The 27,972-nt window shown below is 43.2% G+C and overlaps 3 protein-coding genes across 3 annotated transcripts; 1 reads left to right on the plus strand and 2 right to left on the minus strand.

Moving 5' to 3' along the window:
• On the minus strand, positions 1-3,063 carry lyve1b (lymphatic vessel endothelial hyaluronic receptor 1b). The gene is made up of 6 exons (XM_023986032.2): positions 2,880-3,063; positions 2,241-2,406; positions 1,745-1,884; positions 1,131-1,571; positions 955-1,024; positions 1-294 (listed from the first exon to the last, which is right to left on the minus strand). Exons 1-6 carry the CDS (start codon positions 2,959-2,961, stop codon positions 87-89), a joined length of 1,107 nt encoding a protein of 368 aa, XP_023841800.1. The 5' UTR covers positions 2,962-3,063; the 3' UTR covers positions 1-86.
• A 7,475-nt stretch (positions 3,064-10,538) lies between these two features.
• Positions 10,539-12,971, plus strand: LOC111962731 (tropomyosin). The gene is made up of 7 exons (XM_023986035.2): positions 10,539-10,681; positions 10,950-11,150; positions 11,357-11,544; positions 11,799-12,012; positions 12,270-12,368; positions 12,492-12,559; positions 12,730-12,971. Exons 1-7 carry the CDS (start codon positions 10,592-10,594, stop codon positions 12,887-12,889), a joined length of 1,020 nt encoding a protein of 339 aa, XP_023841803.1. The 5' UTR covers positions 10,539-10,591; the 3' UTR covers positions 12,890-12,971.
• A 1,503-nt stretch (positions 12,972-14,474) lies between these two features.
• eif4g2b (eukaryotic translation initiation factor 4, gamma 2b) lies at positions 14,475-27,717 on the minus strand. Its single transcript, XM_023986034.2, has 22 exons — positions 27,521-27,717; positions 26,668-26,770; positions 25,728-25,786; positions 25,175-25,240; positions 24,337-24,462; positions 23,953-24,055; positions 23,688-23,819; positions 23,444-23,510; positions 23,184-23,335; positions 22,883-22,993; positions 20,899-21,081; positions 20,296-20,431; positions 19,773-19,948; positions 19,421-19,513; positions 18,856-18,969; positions 18,514-18,618; positions 16,722-16,937; positions 16,204-16,462; positions 15,808-16,012; positions 15,278-15,522; positions 14,924-15,045; positions 14,475-14,650 (listed from the first exon to the last, which is right to left on the minus strand). Exons 3-22 carry the CDS (start codon positions 25,766-25,768, stop codon positions 14,585-14,587), a joined length of 2,718 nt encoding a protein of 905 aa, XP_023841802.1. The 5' UTR covers positions 25,769-25,786; positions 26,668-26,770; positions 27,521-27,717; the 3' UTR covers positions 14,475-14,584.
• Positions 27,718-27,972: the final 255 nt, after the last annotated feature.

The following is a 27,972-nucleotide window of genomic DNA, read 5'->3' on the forward strand; positions in this document are numbered from 1 at the left end:
TCTGCTGTTCCTGTTAGTCAACAATATATTTTGCTAATGTCTTTTTCAGCACTGTAAATCCCCCTCAACATGGCTGTATATTGCTACTAAGGGCCATTTGTTGTGGTCTCTGGATTACTGACGATGATGTCACTGGTGGACTTCCTGTCTCCATTCTCCTCTCCTCCTTCTCTCTGTTGTGGGTCCTGCAGATCCATCTCACTGTCTGTGTGTCTCCACATCTCAGTCTCTATGTCATCCTTCAAGTTGTGCTGTCCTCTGCGCCAGAATTGGATTGGGAAAACACCCCTGGTCCTTTGAAGTAAATTTAAAGGAAACATGGAGAGAAGAAGAGCAAATGGTAACATGTTACGCCAACAGTTGTAGTGCATTTTTACCACAGACACGTCAAAGGGGGTATAAAGCTGAAGCATCCGTTTAGTATATTTTCCCACCACCAAATTTGGTAGTGAGAAAAAAGTCCAGTCACGGATGGAACTAGGTGAAACTGAGCCGACATTCTGCCAGTTTTCTCATCGATGAAACATCTGATCTCAATACATTTTTCTTTTCCCAAAACTAAACTCTGTTACGAACACAATGCACTACGTTTTATAGACTTGACGCTTTGCCAAAGTTTTTTTTAATTGCGTTGTTTAGAAGGAGTGCAAGGTCGAAATGAGTTTGTGCACATGCGCACTTCACAGAGGAGAGGTTCCCTAAYGGAAATATGCAAATACACGCTACAACGAGCCATTAGGATCTCGTGCTTGGCTTTGCCCACCTCTTTGCTTGTTCTGCCTACTATGCTTCATTTGCTTCCACTGTAAACGACACAGATGAACTATTTTGGGTTAGTTATAAATATCTTCACGTATAATCATGTATAAAATCCTAATAATCAATGTATAGTATAATATGTATAACATGCTTATGATCAAAGTAAGTACACAGCAATATAAACATAAGACCCACGTTTTGTAGTAACACACTGCTACTGCCGCAGCCAGCAAGAGTAGAATGATGAGGAGCGCCGTAGATATTGCTGAAAGGATAAAGGTGTGTCAAATATATTATAACAATCTAAAATGGAATCTGATCATAAATGTAATTGACAATACAAAAAAAGCAATTTGAGGATGACCACCTACCTCTGACAGGGCTCTCGATGTGGTTGGTGGAGGTGTTTTGAGAAGGAGAGGAAACGAGGGAGGAAGAGGTGAAAGACAAAAACGAGATGAGAGGTGCAGATGAGGGAGAGAAAGAGCTGGGGGGAGAGCGAGAGGATGTGGGAAGTAAGTGAGAGAGGGAAGTGGGACAAGGGAGGGACGAGGGGGATGGGGAGGGAGGAGGAGAGGTGGAGATGAAGCTGGTTGTTGACTGGACCAGGTAAGTGGTTGTTGTTGTGGTAGTGGGGGCCAATCTTGAGACTTGTGTTGTTGATTTAGGTGCTGGAACTTTAGGTGTTGTCTTGACCCTGTTTTTCACAGTTTTGGTAGTAGTTGGTGCTGATGTTGAGACTGTTGTAGTGGTCATAGTTTTTGTTGTGGTCTGGACTTTAGGTGTTGTGATATCCAAAGGATTCTCTAAATCTGCATGGGGTGAGCGAAGGCATCAACAAGTAAATTTTCTAAAGTTAAGCACATTCAAACTATTTTTCAAATGCATTTTTCATTGCTACATGTTTATGATCAATGCTTTGCTTTAGTTAATTTAACATGCATGATAATTAAATATATACAAGTTATATATATATACAAGTTACCTGTTAAATTGAAACAAAACACATGAAAGGGTTTGTTTATCGGTGCTCTCCATRGTATTAACCCAATGTTATTCCTGCCACATTTCATGCTCTGCACAATGCGAGGGATAACTGCAATCTGTTCATCTATCCAGCCATATCTGTTTGAAAGACCACACATGAGATATTATTTTATAGCGGATATTTAACCCTGCTCTGAGATGTTTTATTTGTGCTGTGCTTTTTACAAATGTATTGGTCAAATGTATAATGTCTCTAGGAGATGTACGGTACAGATCTACAACTTTAACACTACAGGAATTGTTACTTCTTGGAATTTATATAAATAAATGTTTTACTATTTTGGTTAAACATGTAGAACTATCGACGTAATTTAACAAGTCTATTACCTCCATCATCCTGTATATGCACACATACACAATTTGCAGTCCCTTAAAAGGGGACGTGCCCAGTGGGACATTTCTGCCACCATCCCACCCTACAGTGTTCAGCATACCCACACGTCTCCAGTCCATGTTGCTGAGCAGTATGGACCTGTTCCCTGGTCGCTATGGTGATGTTCAGGAACAGGCACATGGCTCTAGCCTGAGAGGCGTTCAGGGCATATTGATTCCCGTAAGACACCATGGACACTCCAGAGATTCTGCCAACCTCAGGGAAAACTGCACAAATCAAATCCATCAGACAATAAATCCATATTGCAATAAGAGTAGACTACACACAATAGTAGTGAAAACTGCAAAAAAAACATTATTACTATTATTTAAATAGATCTATGTGTAATGCATTATAAGACTTGTCATAAGTTGTTGACTTTGAATAACTTGTTATGTCTTACTATCATCTAAAAATGATCCTAAATAACTTAATATGTTTCATCCATTAAAGAAATTCCACATAGAAATACATGACATATTATAAGCACATTAATAAGACATGGGTGCTCATGCATGCTGATAACAAGTAATAAAGCATTATTTCTGATTGCTTCAGGGAAGTGTAATCAAAATGGTTATAAATAAGTATTGCCCGGGCCCATAACAATGCAACGAAACTCTAAACATTTGCAGCATCCCTTCTTTCATATTGATAATTTTTTTTTTTTAAATCCCATCAAACCAAAAAGGTGCCTTACCTTTAATGAGATTGAATTCAAAAGTCAGTGCATACACAGCCATGGTGAACAGAAGGCAAGAAAAGAGCCAGACCCTTGCCATGGTTTGTCTGGTAACATTTAATATCAGACTCTTAATGGTGCACTATAGTGTAGATGCTACCAGAATAAAGAGAGTGAGCGGGACAACTTTCACCAAACATAATGTCCACTTCCAGGGGTGACGACAGAGGCTTAGTCCAAAATGCCCCACCCCCCTACATGTATGGGCCCTGGTCAAAAGTAGTGCTCTTTAAAGGGAATAGGGTTCCATTTGGGACATAGTCAGAGAGGACACTGGGAAAGAGGAAACAGGAAGAGGGGCCAAATCTGTTTGGAGCCCCCGAATCAAGGGCCACTGGGGGCCACACATACCTTTAAAAACCAAATGGGGGCAGCTCTGGAGCACAGCCTGTTCTGGATTCACCTCTCACACATATGTTTTTATTATTACATAATAACATATGAATTGTGAAATAACATATTTTATTTATAGAATATATGATATAGCTATATTCTGGGTTCAGGAGGGCGAATGTGAGCATTTGACCCAGGATGAATTCATCATGAGATGTGATGAAATGTCATAACAAACAGCCAATGCATTGTCTACAAATGCACATAATATCATATTTAGCGGTTGATTTAGAACACAGTATCTGCCAGACAGGAAAACAACAATCAAGGACCCATTCCTCATTTCGACAGGACCGGTTTTCAACCACTTGTGTTTTTGTTTCACCAGCACTTAGTTCTAGCAGAGTTATGGTTGGTGTGACAGGCCAATCTTTAAGTGGAGGAGGAGGCTCTTCTTCACAACATAGCACTGATTCTCAAGGGGTTTTCCCTCTGCTGCTCTTTGACCTGGTGATTGGACGCTCTTCCCATCTCTTTAGATCAACATGGAACTGTAAGCTACCTGCCAGACACTCACATCAAAGAATACAGGCTACAACGTGTTCACATAACCCAGTGAGGGTTAGTGGGTGCAACCAATTGATTTTTAAAGAGAGGCTTGGCTGAGGAAGATGTGGCTTCGTTGTCGGGTTACTGCTTGAGATCGGAAACTATGTTTTAAGAATGGGACACATTAACGAGTGATGTTCGGAATCAGAATTTTTCTCTCACACACATAACATGAAAGAATTGCCAATTCCCCTTCCCATAATGACATCAAGAGAGTCATTAAGAAGAGTGGAGGAAAGCCATTGTTGAATGAAAACAACTCATCAAACTACTAAACGATGCCACACTGTTCCTCCATCTTCCTGATAAACAACATAAACACACACAGAGGACGTTTTTTTTTTTTTWATCCAGTATTTTCTCTGCGTCACAGATTTTATGGTCTCATCTTCTGATCTGTAGATTTCCACGGCAAAACACCACATTTGATTGGACCCATAGGAAACACAGGAAGCGGGTCGTAATGCAGGCGATATTAGAATTGAGTCTTGGGATATAATGCACGGTTCATAAACTGAGGATTGGATAGGGGATCCTATCCTTTAAAACAGTTGCCACACTGATACAGTTTTGTGTTGAAATCTACAGTGGATCGGTTTATAGCAGTGGTTCCCAACCTTTTTCAATTACTGTACCACCAACTGCATTTTGGCCTGGAGTACCCCTCTGGCTTTGTACCTGACTTGCATATCTTAGACCACCTTTTGCAAAACTTTAAATACGAATGTCATCAGTGAATACAAAATTCACTGTTAAGTGTTTTGTTCACAGAATAGTAAGACATTATTTTCATCAGAAGAGAAATTTGTGCACTTATGTTAACTGTTTTCGGCAGTCAGTAAATACTACTGCACACAATTATAAATCATCCCATCAGTGTCATACCATGTACAATATAGGAAATATCTAGGCAATGGGACTGTCTAATGTTTATTATTTGTTACAATATCGTGGACATGCATAGATGCAGAGAATGAAGTTGGGTTAGTTCTAAGTAACTTTGGGTTAGTCGGAAGTCATCTCCAACATTGTGACCTTCCATCACAGAGCTTTGGTGTGGATTGAGGCCAATAAATTCATATCAGTTGTGTTCCTCCACTGTATTCATCTTTCCTTATTTCTATTGTGGATTGTGTTTCTGTGCACCAATGGTCTAGAAAACTATGAGCAAACCAGCCTATGTATTGAATACATCGATTTGGATTGGGATGATACCGATTAATGAATCCAGCACACAATGTGCTTATTTTTTATTAAAATAATTATCAGGAATAATATTTGTTTTGATGTGTATGAAATCTTTTGGTAAAATATGCATGAAAGGAGAGTAATTCTGCACCTTTGAATATTAATACTTCCAATTTTGATCATAATGATTTAGTGACTGCAAAAGAAAATGTATCTATCTACATGGGAATTTTAAAAGACAGACTAACTTTCTGTTTTGTCTGCTTGGACTCGATATATTAGTATGATTTCGTTGATCTTTTTTGCAGGCAGTCGTGTTCTTTTGATGAATGTATTTGCAATTTTCACATTATAATCTAGTTTTGATTAATATATTTATCTTTTGAAAATGCATTTACTGTTTTGAAAATTGACATTGTTCCAAAAAAATACTTGTACGGAGTGATAAAAAATGTCAATTGTACGTCATCTGAATATCTCAGTGTTAAAGACCTTGTCAAGTACATCCTGCCTGTTCAAGGTTACTGTAGAATACGGCCCTACACAGGTCTTGTGTCAAGGCCATTCTTCCTGGATACCACGCCAACCCCTAAACAATACATCCAAAGCGCTTCATTCATAGAATAATACAGGAATTTCCCYTATTAAAATTTGTATAGATAGTTTTATTTTATTTTTATTTTATTTATACAGGGACCTGGTCCAATAGCWGCAGGGGGAACACGTTTCAGACAAAACAACGTACATACACTAACACAACATTAAACAAAACTATAAACACACATACACTACAAAAATTACATATTACGTTAAAAACACAAAAGTCTTGACTAAAAACAGCTGTCCTAAAGACAATTACACTCTTCTATCATATATACATCGATCAAGTGTTTAAACTCCACCAACAAAACTAGATCATCAAATTTTTTWATGTTCAGGAGAGAWTTCCAGGACCACGGGGATAAGTAACTAAAACTATTTCTACYATGACCTGTTCTAATTTTTGGTACTGTTAGAAGCAAATGAGAATGGGACCGTCATTTATATTTATTTACCGACCTGACTGAAAAAGAACAGATAAAATGGCATTTTACCCAATATGGCCTTATAAATCAGTGTATACCATTGTTTAAGCCTACGCAAGGTCAATGACAACCAACTGATTTTTGCAGTTCGTTCCAGTCATTGGCAGCAGAGAACTGGAAGGAAAGGCAGCCAAAGTAGGTATTGGCTTTGGGGGTGACTAGTGAGATATACCTGCTGGAGCGTAAGCTACGGGTGGGTGCTGCTATGGTGACCAGTGAGCTGAGATAAGGCAGGGCTTTACCTAGTAGAGACTTGTAGATGACCTGGAGCCAGTGGGTTTGGTGACGAGTATGAAGCGAGGGCCAGCCAACGAGAGCATACAGGTCGCAGTGGTGGGTAGTATATGGGGCTTTGGTGACAAAACGGATGGCACTGTGATAGACTGCATCCAATTTGTTGAGTAGAGTGTTGGAGGCTATTTTGTAAATGACATCGCCGAAGTCGAGGATTGGTAGGATGGTCAGTTTTACGAGGGTATGTTTGGGTGAAGGATGCTTTGTTGCGAAATAGGAAGCCGATTATAGATTTAATTTTAGATTGGAGATCTGGATTGAGTCTGGAAGGAGAGTTTACAGTCTAACCAGACACCTAGGTATTTGTAGTTGTCCACATATTCTAAGTCAGAACCGTCCAGAGTAGTGATGCTAATCGGGCGGGCAGCGACCGGTTGAAGAGCATGCATTTAGTTTTACTTGCATTTAAGAGCAATTGGAGGCCACGGAAGGAGAGTTGCATGGCATTGAAGCTCGTCTGGAGGTTAGTTAACACAGTGTCCAAAGAAGGGCCAGCAGTATACAGAATGGTGTCGTCTGTGTAGAGGTGGATCAGAGACTCACCAGCAGCGAGAGCGACATCATTGATGTATACAGAGAAGAGAGTCGGCCCGAGAATTGAACCTTGTGGCACCCCCATAGACTGCCAGATGTCCGGACAACAGACCCTCCGATTTGACACACTGAACTCTATCAGAGAAGTAGTTGGTGAACCAGGCGAGGCAGTCTTTTGAGAAACCAAGGCTGTTTAGTCTGCAGATAAGAATGTGGTGATTGACAGAGTCGAAAGCCTTGGCAAGGTCGATGAATACGGCTGCACAGTAATGTCTCTTATCGATGGCGGTTATGATATCGTTTAGGACCTTGAGCRTGGCTGAGGTACACCCATGACCAGCTCTAAAACCAAATTGCATAGCGGAGAAGGTACGGTGGGATTCGAAATGGTCGGTAATCTGTTTGTTAACTTGGCTTTCGAAGACCTTAGAAAAGGCAGGGTAGGATAGATATAGGTCTGTGGCAGTTTGGGTGTAGAGTACCTCCCCCTTTGAAGAGGGGGATGATCGCGGCAGCTTTCCAATCTTTGGGAATCTCAGACGATACGAGAGGTTGAACAGGCTAGTAATAGGGGTTGCAACAATTTTGGCAGATCATTTTAGAAAGAAAGGGTCCAGATTGTYTAGCCCAGATGATTTGTAGGGGTCCAGATTTTGCAGCTCTTTTAGAACATCTGCTATCTGGATGTGGGTGAAGGAAAAATGGTGGAGGCTTGGGCGAGTTGCTGTGGGGGGTGCCGGGCAGTTGAGCGGGGTAGGGGTAAGCCATGTGGAAAGCATGGCCAGCGGTAGAAAAATGCTTATTGAAATTCTCAATTATGGTGGATTTATTGGTGGTGACAGTGTTCCCTAGCCTTAGTGCAGTGGGCAGCTGGGAGGAGGTGCTCTTATTCTCCATGGACTTTAGTGTCCCAGAACCTTTTTGAGTTTGTGCTACAGGATGCAAATTTATGTTTGCAAATGCTAGCCTTAGCTTTACTAACTGCCTGTGTATATTGGTTCCTAACTTCCCTGAAAAGTTGCATATCACGGGGKCTATTCGATGCTAATGCAGTATGCCACAGGATGTTTTTGTGCTGGTCAAGGGCAGAGAGGTCTGGAGTGAACCAATGGCTATATCTGTTCCTGTTTTTTTTATTTATTAACGTTGCATGCTTATTTAAGATGGTGAAGAAGGCACTTTTAAAGAATTACCAGGCATCCTCTACTGACGGGATGAGGTCAATATCATTCCAGGATACCCCGGCCAGGTCGATTAGAAAGGCCTTCTCGCTGAAGTGCTTTAGGGAGCATTTAACAGTGATGAGGGGTGGTCGTTTGACCGCAGACCCATTATGGATGCAGGCAATGAGGCAGTGATCGCTGAGATCTTGGTTGAAAACAGCAGAGGTGTATTTGGAGGGCGAGTTGGTTAGGATGAAATCTATGAGGGTGCCCGTGTTTACGGATTTGGGGATGTACCTGGTAGGTTCATTGATAATTTGTGTGAGATYGAGGGCATCAAGCTTAGATTGTAGGATGGCCGGGGTGTTAAGCATGTCCCAGTTTAGGTCACYTAGCAGCACGAGCTCTGAAGATAGATGGGGGGCAATCAATTCACATATGGTATCCAGGGCACAGCTGGGGGCAGAGGGTGGTCTATAGCAAGCAGCAACGGTGAGTGACTTGTTTCTGGAAAGGTGGATTTTTTAAATTAGAAGCTCGAATTGTTGGGGTACAGACCTGGATAGTAAGACAGAACTCTGCAGGCTGCAGTAGATTGCAACACCGCCCCCTTTGGCAGTTCTATCGTTGCGGGAAATGTTATAGTTAGGGATGGAAATTTCAGGGCTTTTGGTGGTCTTCCTAAGCCAGGATTCAGACACGGCTAAGACATCCGGGTTGGCAGTGTGTGCTAAAGCAGTGAATAAAGCAAACTTAGGGAGGAGGCTTCTAATATTAACATGCATGAAACCAAGGCTTTTACGGTTACAGAAATCAACAAATGAGAGCACCTGGGTAATAGGAGTGGAGCTAGGCACTGCAGGTCCTGGATTAACCTCTACATCACCAGAGGAACAAATAATGTTATCATGATGCCACTTTGATTGAAAGACGTTGTCATGGATGTTGTGTCTGTTCATTCTTTGTAGTGATTCACGTGGAACCAAAGCAGGGTAGTGGGATTTGTTCTACTGTGTGTAAATAATACATCCAAAGGGGAGAAGGGTTAGTTTCCTGTCCACTTCTGGGGTAAAATGGATCACTGGAGCTCAGTGTTTGTAAAGGATACGACGAGAGCCTATCAGAAAGTGTAGTAGAGGCTAATTGGCCACACTTCCAAAGTCAGGAGTGACCACCAGTCTTTTCCAGTAGTGTCGGTGAAGAGTGTAGAAACAAGGGTGGGATATTATGTCACTCTATAAAAAACATATCCAGGCGATCTAGTAAATAGTGTGATAATTGTTTGTCAGTAAAGTCAAAAGTCCCCTGTTCTCACTTTCCTGATATTCATAAATCTAAAGAGAAGTTATATGATAATCTGATCCTCCATAGTGATTCCTTCATAGAGGGTGATATCAACCACCTCTAAGTAGTCTCTAAGTAGCAGTGTAATTAGTCAAGCTAGCAGGCCCCCAACCCCAGCACTTCTGCCACACACTCTGTTAAGGTTTCCAAGCACAACCGGTAGAGTACGGTTTCTCTCCAGTCCCTTGTGCTGAACTATCACATTACCCAATGAATATTTCATCCATTCCACCAGTGATAGGATCCTTCACCTCCCAGAGACCAGTGGAGTAAACACAACACTAGACAAGGACTTCATTCCTGAAGTAAGGAGAGTATCTCTTGGTGGGATTTGGCAGTTGGTGAGTTCCATCCATACTCAAAGCCTAGTATACCAAACTTGTAAGGTTGAATCGGACCACATCTCTGGATCTGGATTCAACATGTCTCTGAGAGCCACATCTCACAGCAACCTGCAGTCCCTCTCTTCACCAAAGCCTCTGGCGCTGGACAACGGGATATACAAGTCTTTCTCCCTGAGCAGCAGCAATATGAATGGGAAAGGGGGAGGTGGCGGGAGGATAGTGTTTGGGAAGGAGCAGGTGGAGGAGGTGAAGGGGTTCTCTAGGCCATGCAGGAGGCCTGTGCGGGCCGTCAGACCGGTTAGTGCCCAAAGCGTTAACGTCAGCGGATCCTTCCTACAGATCAACCATCTGCAAGGAGAGCTGGTGAGGAAGAGAAAGGTGAGGTCTAGGAGGGAAAGGGGGATACCTCGTCAGCTCTAAAACTGAATGCATTCAACCGAAATGTGACTTCCGCATTTAACCCAACCCCTTATCGGCGCCCGGGAGCAGTTGTTGTTGGGGGTTAACTGCCTTGCTCAAGTGCAGAACGGCAGATTTTTCCACCTTCCGTCTCAGAAATTCAAACCAGCGACCTTTTGGTTACTGGCCCAATGCTCTTAACCGCTAGGCTACCTGACGGCAGTGTGTGCATGCATGTGCATGTGCGCACGTGTTGATTGTATGAAACCCAGAAATGCAGAAGTGAAAATGTGTCTGTCTTGTTTCCATGTTTATGTAAACCTCAGGAATGTGAAGACCTGAAGAAGGAAAATAAGTATCTATCCAATGAGATCCATATGGAGCGGATTATGATGCGGACAGAGAATGAACTCACCATGAGGAACCTGAGAAACCTTAACCAGGAGCTCCAGGCCCAGGTCAAAGAGGTACTGTCCCTCTTCCTCTCCCTCTCTCCAACACAGCAGAAAAGACAGGCACTATTTAACGACGATGCAGTAGAAAACACGAGCTAATTCAACACATTGAGCAGTACTCCCAGTTCTCATAGGTCATTTGCCAGTGCCACTATAGCTTTTCAACTCCACTTGAAAATCATCCTTCTTAAACTGGTCTAATCCTGCATCGTCAAATTACAGCTGAAAACAGTAACATTCCTCCTCTGTGTGTAAAACCCATTCGCTCTGGCCTCCGCAGCTGAAGCACAAGGTGTATCTGGCCCAGCAGAGGGCGACGTTGTGCACCCGAGTGGCGGATGAGGCGACCGATGCGCGGGGCGAGGCAGAGAAGCACAGGGCCCTTGCAGAGGCCCGGGCCCACAGCCTCAGGCAGGACAGAGAACTGACAGAGGCAGACAGGAGCCAACTGAGCGAGGACCTGCTGAAGCTAAAAAAACAGGTATCTAAACACATGCACGAACACAGACACACACACGTCAGATGATAATGCTTATAGTATCAATTCTCTCAGTTTGCAACTAATTACAGTCCTATAGTAGTGCAACAAGTAATAGTACACACTAACCGTTGGCTCAGTCAGGTTTGCCCTATGTAGAATACAAGAGACCCAGTAGCTTGTGATGATGTCTATGCTGTCTCCAACAGCACCAAGACGCTCAGCTTCTTCTGGCACAAACGGAGAAGAACTATTTTGAGACAAGGCTGAAGCTAGACAGGATATCAGGAGAGAAACAGGCTCTGCTGGAAGAGAACAGATGTCTGGAGGGGGACAGGGATGCTCTGAGGCACAAACTCAGACAAGTGATGGATGAGAACACAAAAGTCAACGAAAAGTAAGGCTACAGAAAATGTGGCATCATGTAGTTCTTATGTTATATATTCTATGTATACGCAGTATAATGCATTCTGTAGGAGAATGACAACTCAATAAGACTGACACACGTCCTGCTGAGGCTGAGGATGTCCTAATATGGACACCATAACCGTACATGCCACGCCAGGCTTTAAGGCTCTCCTATAAAGTCGTCGGATAGACCACACAGTTGGTGAATTAGACTATCCACTGTGATGTCTTCTCTGTCTGCAGGGAGGTGAGTTCGAGGCGCAGGGCGTTGGTAGCGGAGGAGCAGAGTGAGAAGGCCAGCCAGGCGAAGCAGGAAGCTAACCAGGAGAGGCGGCTGGTGGAGAAGGAGAGGCAGGAGCGCACGGCCGAGTGTTTCAACTGGAGGGAGAAACATCAGGCTCTGGCAGACATCTTCAAAGCCCAGGAGGACCTCAAGTCTCAGAGGCAGAGCAAAGCAGTGAGTCAGACTCAGACCCCTTCTGCAGCACCAAATGTATCAGCAATAATCCTACTTTTGTCTTTCAGTGGGCTATAGTCTAATGATTATCTGGGATGTCAATCAGGTCCCATCACAATAACTGAGGTAGTTGAGATGTGATCAGACAGTAGCGCCATCTAGCTGTTGACCAGCTAGCTATTGGTTATTGTCAGGCCTAGGATAAATTCTTACTCACTAGTTTTTAATTTGATTTATGTTGACTGTTCTCTCCCCAGTGTCAAGCTACTATCAAAAGCTTTTTCCTCTGCGTGACGGAAAGTGACCAGAGGGTGAAGATTCTGAAGAATCAAGATGGCACTCCCAGGAACTTCACAGTGAGAGTTTAACCATCATTGCACAGAACATCACTATAGGTCAAGTGAGGATGTTGGTGAAAACTGAAGGCTATTCTATACTCCTCCTTGCCCTGCTGCAATCATCTTCACTCTCTCTCTCAGGAAGGGGATCCAATCTTCATCTCCACACCAGAGCCTGGGGCTGAGGATGCTGACAGGAGCTCATCCAGGTAACCAAGGACAGGATGCCTTGACCATTTTTATTTTTGTAGAATCCCAGTGGTTGTTTTTTTCCAACCCTTGAATAGGTTGTTCCAAGTCAGGTTGAGCTTACATGAAATACAGTCAGAGGTACAGTACTAAACATGTTCACACTTGAGTGACTGCTTCCTTTTCCCAGGAGCATGTTCAGAGTATCTGCCCCGCGAGTGGGGAAGGACCTGGGTCCATCTCWCTTTGGTGATCTGTCTCCCGGCATGGGAGGGGAGCACGAGGCCGGGCATCCACGGAGAAGCAGGAAAACTGTGGAATATTTCTGGATCCCAACAGATGAGGAATGACGGCATTACGCACATTGTTCACTGACGAGTTACAACCCACTTCGGAATATCCCGTTTTGTTTGTTGATGCTTTTCTATTTACCAAGGGAATGTGTCATTTAAATGTGAAGAGTAGTCAACTTTCATGCTGCAAAAGATGAAACTACAATTAAATCATGATCAGCACGGGAAAGTGAACACCATTTATAAAGACATGTGTAATAGTTTGAAATAAAAATAGTGCAAAGGACAAGTTTCAGTGCTCAAGTATTGGACTTTATTGACAGTTATGCAATAGGTGCACAATAGTCATTCCTTGAATACAACATGATCAAAATCTATTGCTTTCTAAATACACATGGCTTGAGAGCACATTGGCTAATCTTGTTGGGCAAAGTTAAAATTGTATTTCTCATGATTTCATTAAGACTTGAGTTACTGGTCTGTTGAGCATTTTTTCCTGTTCTACAAGGGGACGACCGAAGCAAGATTACTTTCTCTAACCTTTATTCACCAATAAAGACAGGATAACATTTATTTGGTTCCAAATTTCTGGTTTGCGAAACAAATCAAATATATCATTCTACTTTCATAAACTCAATATGCTGGGGAGAATATATTCCKGACCCCCAACTTTGACATAAATTGCAGGCAAAAGGGATCGGGAAACAACATTGAGTTATCCAATTCAAGTTAAAAAAGTGTGACTTTCTTACGTTCTTAAACACTAGTGAACCGCATAAGGGGAGCTCCATTGGAAGTCCAATCCAAGGTTGTATTGTGGAAGTAGACCAGGATATTCATTTCGAAGACTTCTGCATTTGCTTTCTAGTATAAGTCTCTCTAAAAAGGATCTTCTGTATCCCAGCACAAAACACAAAGCCCATCTAACTAAGAGGTAGAAACAGACAACTTTTGAAACGTTACGGCAGCACACCAATGATTAACTTACAGTTTATATGATTCCATGTTAACGGAGTCTTGCAGCCACTCAGGTATGACAGAAGGATGTGTGTGTCTTAAGTCTACAGCTTTGCTTGAGAGGAATAGGTTCCCCATATACACAAAATGTAACATGTTCCTCATCAGCGACAGGGCATTGAAGAGCACTTTGGTTTAAAAAAAATAATGGGAGAATGTATTTCAGATAAGCGTTGGTTGACCAAGCACACAAAATCCATGGTTTTACTAAAGTTGACTCACTGTCTAGATTGGGCATCCTTTGGATGGCCTTTAGGGGAATTACTTGAAGGCTAAAACAGGTGTCAAATACAAGCCTTTTCTTCAAAGGGGATTAGAAATAATACCACGAGGAAATGCAATACTGCTGTCACAATGAGTAAATATGGCAAAACTAACTCCATTGTCACAGTAGGAGAAAAACTACATCTGTACTTTTGTAGGTTGAGTCAGTCCATAGGCTACATTCAACTCCTATTGCAGAAACAGGACCCAAAACAAATCAACCTTTAAGGTGAAATGGAAGGTACTATAAAAACAGAAGCTTCAGTAGCCTATCTAGACCACAGAGACAGACGGTTATCTACTATGCCCTGATAACATGCTTGGCTTTATATTGCAGGACATAAGCAGTCTCTGGCAGTGGTTATGTTCAGTAGTTTAATAATGGGGGGAGGTGATGGTGGTAACATATCTGTACTGAATGTTAAAGTATGTTTCTCTGCTCTATGGTGCCTGACGGTTCTGGTTGGTTTCTCAGTCGGCCTCTTCTTCAGACTCCTCTTCCTCAGCTGTTTCCAACCAGGTTAGCCACTGGTTGACCTAACAGGGAGAAGGTTATACAGGGTCATGTTAAGTTAGTGTAGCAAAATGTTAAGCAAAGGATAACGAAAAWCTGTTACTGGACAAGTTCAGGTAGTAGGCTACCYCCCTGTTTCACACCATTTCAACMTGCTTTCMACCAACTGAACGCAACCCTGTTGTGGTTGCTAGCATAACGACTTGATTTACTCGCAGAATTAAGGACTGGGTCCACATGGTTTAGTATATTAGCTACCCATGGGTCAAATGTTAGATTTTYCCCAAAACAAGTACCTGGAATAAAGCTTTTCCTTTTCCAGGGAATTCTTGGGTAATATCTTCTTTCCATGCTAGGAAGGCTTCTTCTTCAATGATCTCCATGTCGTAGAAGTGGACATAGTAGCGCAGCAGCATGCCTGAAACACACAACATTATGACATCTCTACCACAGTATGCCGCAGCAGAGACATAGTTGCACTGAGGTCAAGACAGTAGAATATCCTACATCCATGTCCAAAAACCATTAAAATCTTGATCACTGACAACTGAAGGAAAACAAACAAGTGAATGGGTTTCCACCACATTGACACCAAATTATTAATTTAAAAAATGGACAGCCTGGTCAGTGGCGTGGGCCAGTAAACCTACCTTTGGGGAAGTGGCTGGCGTTACAGTGCACTTGCAGGGCGTACAGGGCGGAGACCTGCAGCTGAGGCTGGTCATGTAGGAACTTTTGCATGACTGGTTTGAAGGACAGCAGCAGCTGCTTCTCCTGGTCAAGCTGTTCTTTGGAGGGCCCTGCCACCTGCTCTTCTCCACCACTGCCCTCCTCCTCCTCCTCCTCCTCCACCACCTCCACACAACACAGCTCCCCTGAGATGTACTGCAGGAAACTGGGAGGAGGGGAAGTAAGAGCATGTTCAAATAGAAATTGATACCATGTGTGTGTTTTCCACATTCCATACGTGTATGTGTGTCTTGCCCCACCCCAGGGTACATGAAAGTTAAAAATATATATATAAATTGACTGCTTGAAAGGGCAATTCTATATTGTGACAAGTACAGTCCAGACTGTCATATTGGGCTCGAGCCTTGAATGAATACCTTTATTCAACCATAAGCAGTCTAAATACAGCCAAATTAAAAAGCAGTCTCCATCCTGGAGGGTCAGTACCTACCTGGTCATGAGGATGTTGACAAATCCCTTGTCGGTGTGGAGCTTGGGGGAGATGTTGTCTTTGATCCACTTGTAGATGGCCTGGGGAGAGGGGTCAGCCTTGATCTGCAGCAACAGGTCCTTCTCCAGCTTCAACAGGGGGAACAAGAAGCTCAGGCCCTTACCCTCCAGGATCTCCAGCATGCGGTCCTTGTTCTGGTCTATCTCTGGAAAACCACAACGGACAGACAGGTCAGATCAGCCATAGCATCACTGACATGGAAGATGAATGTGCTGCAGTCTAATGCTCACAAGATGTCATCACATGACAAATTAAACATCACAGTGAACTGAAAAACATTTCAGTCAATGAAGCGCCTTTAGCGGGAGTATGTAGGAAGGAGGGTTGTCTACCTACCGGGTAGCATCTTCTGCATGTTGACCTTGCTCTGTTGAAAGAGGTCAGTGAGCCACTCCTTGTCCTTGAGTCTGGCAGTCTGCTGCAGGCAGAGCAGGAAGAGGGGGAAGTGGGTTCCGTTCTCYAGTGGTTGGGCCAGCTCCGCCACGCTCACAAGCTCAGATATAACGGCCCGTGCTGCAAACTGGGCCAGGTACGACTTGACCAGGGGAACGTCCACCTCGATCTTAGGACACTGGTCCAGCACGTTGAGGAAAGCCTAAGTAGTGATGGAGGGCGAGAGACCAATAAAGTTAGGCCAAAGACATTGGTGAGAGGAAAACAAAGCTTTAATCAAGCACATCAACAGCATGACATTAAATTTGACCCACGTCTGCCAAACTAAATCCTAGTGGTGTGTATTTTACATCACTGATCCCATTCCAAAATTAACATGGACAGACAGAATCAGACAATCATGTCCTAGTGAATGTGCTGTAGCATTAGCTGTAACCCACTTGCTAACTGAAGACGYGTACCTGCATGAAGTTCTCCCCAGTGATGAGGCCCTCGGTACGTAGCGTGTGGATGAGGGTGCTGGCGTGCTCCTTGTCGTCGTCAGACCGGTCCAGCGACACCACGATGACCTTACCCAGCAACTCTGCCAGAAAATGCTTGGGAGCCTTCATTTCTCTGATGCCGTTAACAGCTTCATCAATGTGCTTACCGTTCAGGTACTCTGTCACAACTGTCTCCTAAAGGGAAGGATTGAAAGTGAGCTTCGTTAGTGTTGCATCAGTGCCAATAGTAGGTCACAATAAAGCCTCACGATACCAATGACATCTACATTTTAGAAAACAGTACCGTTGCATAAGGTTTAATCCTAAACTCAGCAAAAAAGAAAAGAAAAGGCCCCTTTTCAGGACACTGTCTTTCAAATAAAATTTGTAAAAATCGAATTAACTTCATAGATCTTCATTGTAAAGGGGTTAAACACGGTTTCCCATGCTTGTTCAATGAACCATAAGCAATTTATGAACATGCACCTGTGGAACGATCTTTAAGACACCAGCAGCTTACAGACGGTAGGCAATTAAGGTCAGTTATGAAAACTTAGGACACTAAAGAGGCCTTTCTACTGACTGAAAAACACCAAAAGAAAGATGCCCAGGCTCCCTGCGTAAACGTGCCTTMGGCATGCTGCAATGTGGCCAGGGCAATAAATTGMGATGTCCATACTGTGAAACGTTTAAGACAGCACTACAGGGAGACAGGACAGACAGCTGATCATCCTCGAGAGTGGCAGACCACGTGTAACACCTGCACAGGATCGGTACATCCGAACATCACACCTGCAGGACAGGTACAGGATGGCAACAACTGCCCGAGTTACACCAGGAAAGCACAATCCCYCCATCAGTGTTCAGACTGTCCGCAATAGGCTGAGAGAGGCTGGACTTAGGGCTTGTAGGCCTGTTGTAAGTCAGGTCATCACTGGCAACAACGTCGCCTATGGGCACAAACCCACCGTCGCTGGACCAGACAAGACTGGCAAAAAGTGCTCTTCACTTACGAGTCGCGGTTTTGTCTCACCAGCGGTGATGGCCGGATTCGCGTTTATCGTCGGAGGAATGAGCGTTACACCGTTACACTGGARCGGGATCGATTTGGAGGTAGAGTCCGTCATAGTCTGGGGCGTTGTGTCACAGCATCATCGAACTGAGCTTGTTGTCATTGCAGGCAATCTCAACGCTGTGCGTTACAGGGAAGATATCCTCCTCCCTCATGTGGTACCCTTCCTGCAGGCTCATCCTGACATGACCCTCCAGCATGACAATGCCACCGGCCATACTGCTCGCTATGTGCGTGATTTCCTGCAAGACAGGAATGTCAGTGTTCTGCCATGGCCAGCGAAGAGCCCGGATCTCAATCCCATTGAGCACGTCTGGAACCTGTTGGATCGGAGGGAGAAGGCCATTCCCCCCAGAAATGTCCAGGATCTTGCAGGTGCCTTGGTGGAAGAGTGGGGTAACATCTCACAGCAAGAACTGGCAAATCTGGTACAGTCCATGAGGAGATGCACTGCAGTACTTCATGCAGCTGGTGGCCACACCAGATACTATTAATTTTGACACCCCTTTGTTCAGGGACACATTATTCCATTTCTGATAGTCACATGTCTGTGAAACTTGTTCAGTTTATATCTCAGTTGTTGAATCTTGTTATGTTCATACAAATATTTACACATGTTAAGTTTGCTGAAAATAAAYGCAGTTGACGTTTCTTTTTTGCTGAGTTTGTCAGTCACACAGGTACAAAATTGTTGCCTACCGTTATTTTTAGCAGCTCTTCCCTAGCCGGCGGCGGTTTCTTGCTGCTCTTCAGAGGTTTCTCCTGAATGGGAAGAGGGTTGCTTTTGAGGCCGAGCTGTGGAGACTGGGAGAGAAGAGGGAAGCCTAGGTCAACTACATTGGAACATCCAACAGGACAAGCACCCAAAACCCCAGTTGGAATCAGTAGGGGTCAATTCCTTTTCAATTCAAGAAAATTGAAATCAATGTTCAAATGAGGAATTTCAGYTTTTCTTCCTGATTTGAAATGAAATTACCCCAACAGTTTGAAATGCTGGGGTGTTAAAAAGGTGAGGAGGGTTTTTGCTGTGCTCGGTCTTACCTGTCCCATTGGAGGGGTGTTGGTGCTGGGGGGGATCATAGTGGGCATTTGGGGCTGCAATTTGGGAACCTGGTTCTTGTTGAGGAGGAAAGACTGAGCCGGTCTCAGGCTGATCTACAACACAGAAGGTCGATGTGAGGGGAAACAGTAGCAAAATGGTTAGCATGGCATCTTGGAAAGGACGATATTCTGAGATGAGCATAATATCATGCCCTCATGTCTCACAGTCAATGGACCAGAAGAAACGATGTAGCGTAGGAGAGCAGGGAGTAGGACACAAGAGACAGTTTAATTCCGTCGTTCTATAATCTGCTTGCTTGAGTAGACTAAAAACACCATGGAACAAATGTCTTCCCTCACAATAAAGATGTTTAGGGCTGGTTTCATGGACTAAATGTAATCTTAGACTACACTCCCTATGGAAATTCTACATTAAATGCTTTTTAATYCATGACTAGGCTTATTCTCAGTCTTGAACACTGCTGGTTTGCCTCTTGTGCTCTATAGTCAGAGGRGTTTTTCCTCTGACTAGGAATGTGGCCAGACTGGTGGTAGATTCCTGTACCTCATCTAGGTTGAGTTGTCCCTTCTTGCTGAAGCGTGGAGGCATGTCCTTGTTGGACTGGACCGGCTGGTTCTGGAAATGCAGATTCTGCACCTGGAAAACAGACCAAACAAAGAGCATCAATAGGTGGCACTAGCAAGAAGTGTAACAAGCAGGAAAGAGGGACAGCTCATCTCAGTTGTGTATACATGCCCTGAAAACAATGTTTCATATATGCTGAAAGTTGACTAAACCATCAATCTGGCCAATTCGCTCCTGTTCTTAAAAACATTAAAACTGCATTAAATCAAAGTAGCTGATCAGATCCAATGATTTACTGCTAGTTTAATAATCATCAAGGCTGCAAGATTACCTGGTTGGACTTGATGAAGGGCTTGTTGGCACCCATTTCGAACTGAGACTGTGGTTGGGGGGCGGTGTTGTGGCTGTTGTGTCCGTTGCCGTTGTAGAGCGGATTGGAGCGATGACGTCCCATAGTGGGAGAGAACCGGTCCTGAATGACCCCYGGGCCCGTCCCGATCCCACCGCCTGAGAGTGTAGGAAGTGACAAAATTACATCTGGCTGTCACAGTTTTAAAGTGYTGATAAGCATAAACGAGCCCCGCAAACACTGTCAGACAACTAGTGTTTAATGGAGGAAACCAGGGGCGCGTTCAGCAGGAGAACGTTTTGGAACACTCAGATTGGAATGGGTTATCTASAACAGGGGTTCTCAAACYTTTTGGGCTCGGTGACCCCTTTTGTGATCGCATATTCATCAGGGATCAACTCAATCAGAACACAACTCGAGTGAGAAAAATAGCATACAACTTTTACTACGACATCAGCACTGCATGAAACATTTTAAAGCTAGACTAACCTAAGCCCACACCTACCTGGCATTTGCCCAAACATGTCAGCCAATCCCCCGAGAGTCTCCATTTTCATGCGGTTGGGCATGAAGGGGCCTTCCAAGAAGAAGTCCATCTTCATCCCCTGGGCCATGGTCGCTGGAATGAAAACACCCAAATCCTGTGGAGGGAGAATATAGACACATACCAATGAGCTGGGCTCAAAAAAGCCCAAAACACATCTTATTTGTTGGTTCTTGATGCTGTAGTAATATAGCCATGAGCATTCTCTGCCACTTACCACTCTTAGTAGATGCTTGCTCAGTGCATCTAATGGAAGCATGCGATCATTCAGAAGACAGATTTTCTCTGGTGTATAATACATTGCAAGTTTCTTTTAAAAGAGAGACCCGGTGGGGTTGCCAGGAAGCATCAGTTATAAACAAGCCTAGGGCTGCTGTAGCAACTGTAGTTTGGCCTGAGACCACGGGTAGGGCATCACAGGTTCAAAGACAGTGCACCAACTAAATGCTACTTTGCCTTAAGATGTTTGTATACACAAACTTCCTCAATTTGTGTCCCCCCCTTCCCTGAGATTGAACAACAGACTCACAGTCCATAGTGTGGACAATACTGGAACTGACTCACTTTCACTGCCTCCTGGCGGATCTGGTTGATGGTCTTTGGTCCGTTATCGATGAATGCTTTGCGGGGGACCCAGTTGTTGTCCCGCAGCTCCACCGTGTCCTGCAGCAGGAAGCGGATCCTGGCAGGCAACTCCTTGTTGTTCATTAAGGATAGCATACGGCCAAAGTACTGGTCCATTAAAGACTGGGAAAATGAACAGTGGTGTTAGGAGACGGGCACATACACCCTCACAAATCGCATTGGGCCAAAGTACTGATTGATTTAAGACTGGGGGGACAGCTGTGTCATGACAGAGAGAAGACATACAGTTGAAGTGGGAAGTTTACATACACTTAGGTTGGGAGTCATTAAAACTCGTTTTCAACCACTCCACACATTTCTTGTTAACAAACTATAGTTTTGGAAAGTCGGTTAGGACATCTACTTTGAGCATGACACAAGTCATTTTTCCAACAACTTGTTTACAAACAGATTATTTCACTGTATCACAATTCCAGTGGGTCAGAAGTTTACATACACGAAGTTGACTGTGCCTTTAAACAGCTTGGGAAATTACAGAAAATGTCATGGCTTTAGAAAATTCTGATAGGCTAATTGACATAATTTGAGTCAATTGGAGGTGTACCTGTGGATGTAAGGCCTACCATCAMACTCAGTGCCTCTTTGCTTGACATCATTGGAAAATAAAAAATAAATCAGCCAAGACCTCAGAAAAAAAATGTGTAGACTTCCACAAGTCTGGTTCATTCTTGGGAGCAATTTCCAAATGCCTGAAGGTACCACGTTCATCTGTACAAACACCATGGGACCACGCAGCCATCATACTGCTCAGGAAGGAAACGCGTTCTGTCTCCTAGAGATGAACRTACTTTGTTGCGAAAAGTGCAAATCAATCCCAGAACAACAGAAAAGGACCTTGTGAAGATGCTGGAGGAAACGGGTGCAAAAGTATCTATATATATATATATATATATAGTAAAACGAGTCCTATATCGACATAACCTGAAAGGCCGCTCAGCAAGGAAGAAGCCACTGCTCCAAAACCGCCATAAAAAAATCCAGACTACAGTTTGCAACTGCACATGGGGACGAAGATAGTACATTTTGGAGAAATGTCCTCTGGTCTGATGAAACAAAAATAGAACTGTTTGGCCATAATGATCATCGTTGTGTTGTGAAGAAAAAGRGGGATGCTTGCAAGCCGAAGAACACCATCTCAACCGTGAAGCACGGGGGTGGCAGCATCATGTTGTGGGGGTGCTTTACTGCACTTCACAAAATAGATGGCATCATGAGGCAGGAAAATTATGTGGATATATTGAACATCTCAAGACATCAGCCAGGACGTTAAAGCTTGGTCACAAATGGGTCTTCCAAATGGACAATCACCCCAAGCATACTTCCAAAGTTGTGGCAAAATGTCTTAAGGACAACAAAGTCAAGGTATTGGAATGGTCATCACAAAACCCTGACCTCAATCCTATAGAAAATGTGTGGGCAGAACTGAAAAAGCATGTGCGAGCAAGGAGGCCTACAAACCTGACTCAGTTACAACAGCTATGTCAGGAGGAATGGGCCACAATTCACCAAACTTGTTGTGGGAAGCTTGTGGAAGGCTACCTGAAACATTTGGCCCAAGTTAAACAATTTAAAGGCAATACTACCAAATACTAATTGAGTGTGTAAACTTCTGACCCACTGGGAATGTGATGAAAGAAATAAAAGCAGAAATAAATAATTCTCTACTATTATTCTGACGTTTCACATTCTTAAATTAAAGTGGTGATCCTAACAKCCCTAAAACAGGGCWTTTTTACTAGGATTAAATGTCAGGAATTGTGAAAAACGGAGTTTAAATGTATTTGGCTAAGGTGTATGTAAACTTCCGACTTCAACTGTACATGACAGAGACATACTGCTTGGCTATGTGCCAAGTGGAGCAGCAGGGACCACAGCCAGACTGATAGGGGAAAAGAGAGCGTACCTTAGCTTTGTCATGGTCGAGTCTAGGGCCCACTGTTCTCATTATCTGACAGAGACACTCCACATCCTCCCCCATATCCTTGAGCTGGACTCTCTTCTTCTTTTCCAAAAGCTGGGGAGAGGAAGATGACGGTGTTATACAAGTGGCATATTAGGGACCCGTGCCAGTAAAACATGTAACTAAGATTGTCAAGCATAGCAGAAATCAAATGTATTCAAGGACAAAGTTGTATCAGAAGTTGTCAATCAATGATAAAAAGGTCTGCAAAWCAAAAAATCCAAAAGAACTAGAGTGAACGTACTGTTTTGATGCACTTATGAAGGATAGATTCATGGATGAGGTCGAGTTTGCCAAGTTCCGAGATGAATTTAATGTTTCCAAGCATCTTGATCTTGGCAATGGCACGCTGCTCCTCCTCCTCAGAWGTAAGAGGGTTGTCATGTTTGTCATAGACTAGGGGAAGAAAAAACTGAGTTAGTAMAAGTACAATGGTGAGTCAATGGGTGGTCTGGTGGTTGGACATTTTCCAAAGGAGCCATGTAGGGAAGTAGTAGTACTCACTTTCAACATTTCTGCTGCGGTTTTCAAATTCATCTTGAAGCTTGGAAATTAGAAGTCTTCTGAAGGTCTGCAAAATCAGGACAACATTTGAGATTGAACATCAGGACCAGTGACATTCTATACAGCCACTTGGACATTAGGAAAATAAATATTGCATTTTCTAGACGCTAATGCACAGCACAGTTTTAAGTTGATTAGAAGACAGAACCATGCAGAATAAAAGCTATCCAAATTTGATGCTTACAGTGCTCTGCTTTTGGGATGTTTGGATTTCGGATGAAGGGCCATCAAAGTTTGGTGCGTCCTCTGCCAAACGCAGACATAGCTGAGCATAGAGCGAGCTATACTTGGGCTCTTCTAGGGCTTTGTCTACAATCTGGACAGGAGGGAGGAGAGAAAAAGAAGGCCATTTAAAAAAACAAGTATGAGTCATATATGGAGGATGCCAAGGAATTATGGAATACATTTGCAAAGAGCAGACAGTTAAGGGGAAACAGAGCCTTACTTACCAGCAAGATGATTGCTTTAAGGACGAGTTTTGTATCTACGCCCACGTTGAGTAGCTCAAGGCATAGCTTGTCAAACTTCTCAGGCGTGAGCTTGTTGAGTATGCTACAGTGGAGAAGAGCGGGGAAAGGAAAGAACAGGAAAATGTCAAGTCAGGGGTACATGCCTAATCAAGAGGGGTTGAGAAAGCAACAAGCTTTGCTTGTTAGCCAAATAAAAGAGTTGCAGTTCTCTGCTGTAGTAAACATCACCTGATAGAGAAGCATGTGCTCATGCAGGCACCAAGCATGATAAAACCAAATCACACAACTGAGAACATCTTGTCAGTGAGGCGATTACACTTAAACCAATTGGTGGCCAAATTGCATTTCTTGACACAGACTTACCCCCTCACTTTCCTGAAGATTGCATCGTGTCGCTCTTTTTCATTGCTGGAGTTGGCATCTCGTCTAGTGCTTCGTGAAGGAACCCATTTCGGAGCGCTGTGCCCTGGGGGTTTCCCCAGGAACTCGCTGGAGTAAGAGAAAGGAGACTGTTAAGCTATGGCTCCAAGTGATCACACTGGCCACCAGTACATAAAGGTGACAGAAAACACACAGAGGATGACGCTCTTTAATGATAAACAACTCCACTCAAACACATAGGCCTCTAGTTGACATACAAAAAAGTTTATAGGGCTCCCGAGTGGTGCAGCGGTCTACGGCACTGCATCTCAATACTAGAGGCATCACTACAGACACCCTGGTCCAAATCCAGGCTGTATCACAACCGGCCGTGATTGGGAGTCCCACAATTGACCCAGCATCGTCCGGGTTTGGCCGGTATAGGCCGCCATTTCAAATAAGAATTTGTTCTTAAGTTAAATAAAAGGTATTTAAAAAATAATAAAAAAAACGTTTTAAAGGCCTTCTAGCTAACCACTAGGCTACCTGGGGTGACACGTAGCCTAGTGGTTAGAGCGTTGGACTAGTAACCAATAGGTTGCAAGATCGAATCCCCGAGCTGACAAGGTAAAAATCTGTCATTCTGCCCCTGAACAAGGCAGTTAACAGACTGTTCCTAGGCCGTCATTGTAAATAAGAATTTGTTCTTAACTGACTTGCCTAGTTAAATAAAGTTAAAATATTTTAAATAAAAACTGGGGGAAATGGCAGGGGCCAGAGTTTATTATTTGAGGACCCTAAGGGACAGTTTCTGGGGATCATGCCTGTGTGGTAGGCCTACCTGTTGCCGACAGTCTTGGGATTGTGCTGAGGTGCACCCCTAACACCTCCTCCTCCCGAAGAAGCACTGTTAGGATAAAAAGATAACATTATTCATTATGCAAGACCATTGCACAGGAATGGTCAATGTTTTACTAATTGAAAAAGTTGCTAGCAGCTTCACACACCCATCTATATTCCAATAATGTCCTGTAAGTGGAAGCTAAAAAGTGCTTGTGATTTAAGCACCATACAGTTTGTTCCCCAAGATTTGTCAATACATTGTTACCCAGAGCCTTATATATATATTAATTAAAAAACAAATATATATACACACACATACACACGGCTCCGTTGTCACCTATTCATTTAGGTCTTTAGCCTACTTCAAGCTTAAGTTACCACTGTTACTGTCAAGGAGAATCTGGAAACACATAGGCCTATGTCAGCCATAAAGATATGACAAATCACAATGGATTGACATAGGACCGTGTTATCATCACCATAGTAATATCACCACTGTGGATCGGAACACTTATTTACATTCAACATTTTGAGCATAAAGAGTAACCCACTTTTCCTTGATTTTGCTTTGTTGAAGCCATTCTTGTTGCATAATATCCACGGTCTTAATCTTCATGGAAAGCAAGTACATTAATTATCACATTAGGCAGATCACATTATTGGGATAACATAGCCTACCCCTGGATGGGTAAGCCAGTGAGGCCAAATAAACAAGTCATAACGATTCATTGCAATATTGACTGTGAAACAATGGTGGAAATAGGGAGAAATTCAGTCTTGCCATCCCTGGTTCCACCGTAAACCAAAAAGGGGTGTGGTGCAGATTTCAATATCAGTACATCCGAAATGGTAGTGGCGATTTAGTGACCCTGAAATCTTTATGAATAAACATTGSTAATTACAATTGCCAACATACAGAGGACACAAAACATTTGTCACTGTCAATTGTTTGGGAGCAGGAGCTGGCTGGTACGACATTGTACACATTCAGAGTAGGAATAATAATCTTATCACAGTCAGTGCTATACTATTTTATGTTATACAGTGTCAGTTTGACACATTTTTGAGTCATGGCTTTGAATGTGGTTTGACAGCATCCTGACCCTAAAGCCTTTGGATGACATCAATGTCAAGTGACATGTTTGGAAGATCTCTGTGGGGCAGAGACTATACTGTTGGATTGCTGTACTATCGTGTAATAGTTAAGAGCCAGGGACCTGCAAAAACATCTGCTAAAGATGTGTTCCTGACCAATAAAATTTGAGAGCAGCGGCTTACTGATCCATTGGGGTGGGTAGTTTCTGATCATCAACGGGCAGTACTCAATAATGTACTAGCCATGTACTTCCATACAGCTAAAGGGTGGGTTATGAGGAACAAATGCCACAGCACAGAGAGCAGATGCTGCTGATGAAACCCTATTGTGTGAGTAGCTATTTGGAAGTGTCCATTCATTTTCTAAAAGGGATTCCTACCAAGGGAAGACCATACCTGAAACGAGAAGCACCCCCTTCTGCAATCACACTCTCCACTTTGGCGGCTTGACAACGATGAATCTTTAAAATAATAATAGGGAGGGGTGGCGAAAACGGTGCTGTAGGAGAGAAAGATATGCATCATACACTAMCGTTAATATCGTGAGTTGCATACTCTACCAAAAATTACAAGGGCTGTTCACTAATTAGCCTGCCGGTAAAGATGTCTTCGACGGCAGTCTTTGTCAAGCGCAACAAAGCAAAGGCTAGCTGGCTAATTAGCTAACGTTAGCTACGCCAGCACTCCCTGTCAAGGCAAGTTTCTCCAGTTACCGTTAAAACCTGCTACTTTTAGCAATTTGTTCAAGACACACATTTGTTCATTGTGGAATAGTGAATGTGTACATCTTAGTAAAGTGAGATCAGAAATGTGTGATATTAGCTAACGTTAGATTGCGCTAGCACTAATCATAGAAAAAAAAGTATGACTAGAACGGGCTTGGAACGTTGAATGGGGACGACGGTTCTATTTATTCTTATTTCTATGGCTCTACCGTTAACTAACTAGCATGYTAGCCCCCATGGCTTGAACGTAACTAGCTAGTTAGCTAGCTAAAAGGAAGTATAATGTTCTGTATATTGTGTTGAACTGTTGGTCATGTGTCAGACAGTGTATAACAAATATGTTTGTAATGTTTCAACATTTGTCTATAATTAGCCGGTAACCGCATGGCAGCATTAAAACATGACCATGTTATTCCATCACGACGCCATTTTATGCAGTAATCAGCTGGCGAGGCTATCTAGCTAGCATAGGGTAGCCATTTTAGAAAAACTGGTGCAAATGGGTAAGGAAATTTGAATCTTACCTTTACTAAAAGAACTTCAGTGTTGTATTTTGGGTGGGCACAAAAGAAGAAATGTAAAATAAAAAAAAAAAGGTAATTTGAAAGCGTGAGACAGCCAATGATATCATGTACGACAGAGTAGCTATCTGAACGTACACTTTTCCTTCGTGCTAGAGAAGACTAAAAGGTAGTCTATCTACGACGTCATTCATGAACTCGATCTGTAGGGGCCGAAATGTCACAATATGCATTGTTCACGCAATTCGTTGCTATGTCTCTTTTAGCGAATCACAACTAAGACATATTTTGAAGGCAGTGCCTACATTTACAATTACCCAATGAGAGTGGCTTTTAGCTAAGGGTAACCGCCCCTTGTAGTTGATTGACGTACATTTCACTCAGCCGCAGTGCAGGGAAAGGGATTTGACGTTTATGAAATATACAAGAAACAGCAGCAGTTCAAATTTTCCTAG

Source organism: Salvelinus sp. IW2-2015, linkage group LG4q.1:29 (genome assembly GCF_002910315.2).
Source record: "Salvelinus sp. IW2-2015 linkage group LG4q.1:29, ASM291031v2, whole genome shotgun sequence".
In the NCBI taxonomy this organism is placed as follows: domain Eukaryota; kingdom Metazoa; phylum Chordata; class Actinopteri; order Salmoniformes; family Salmonidae; genus Salvelinus; species Salvelinus sp. IW2-2015.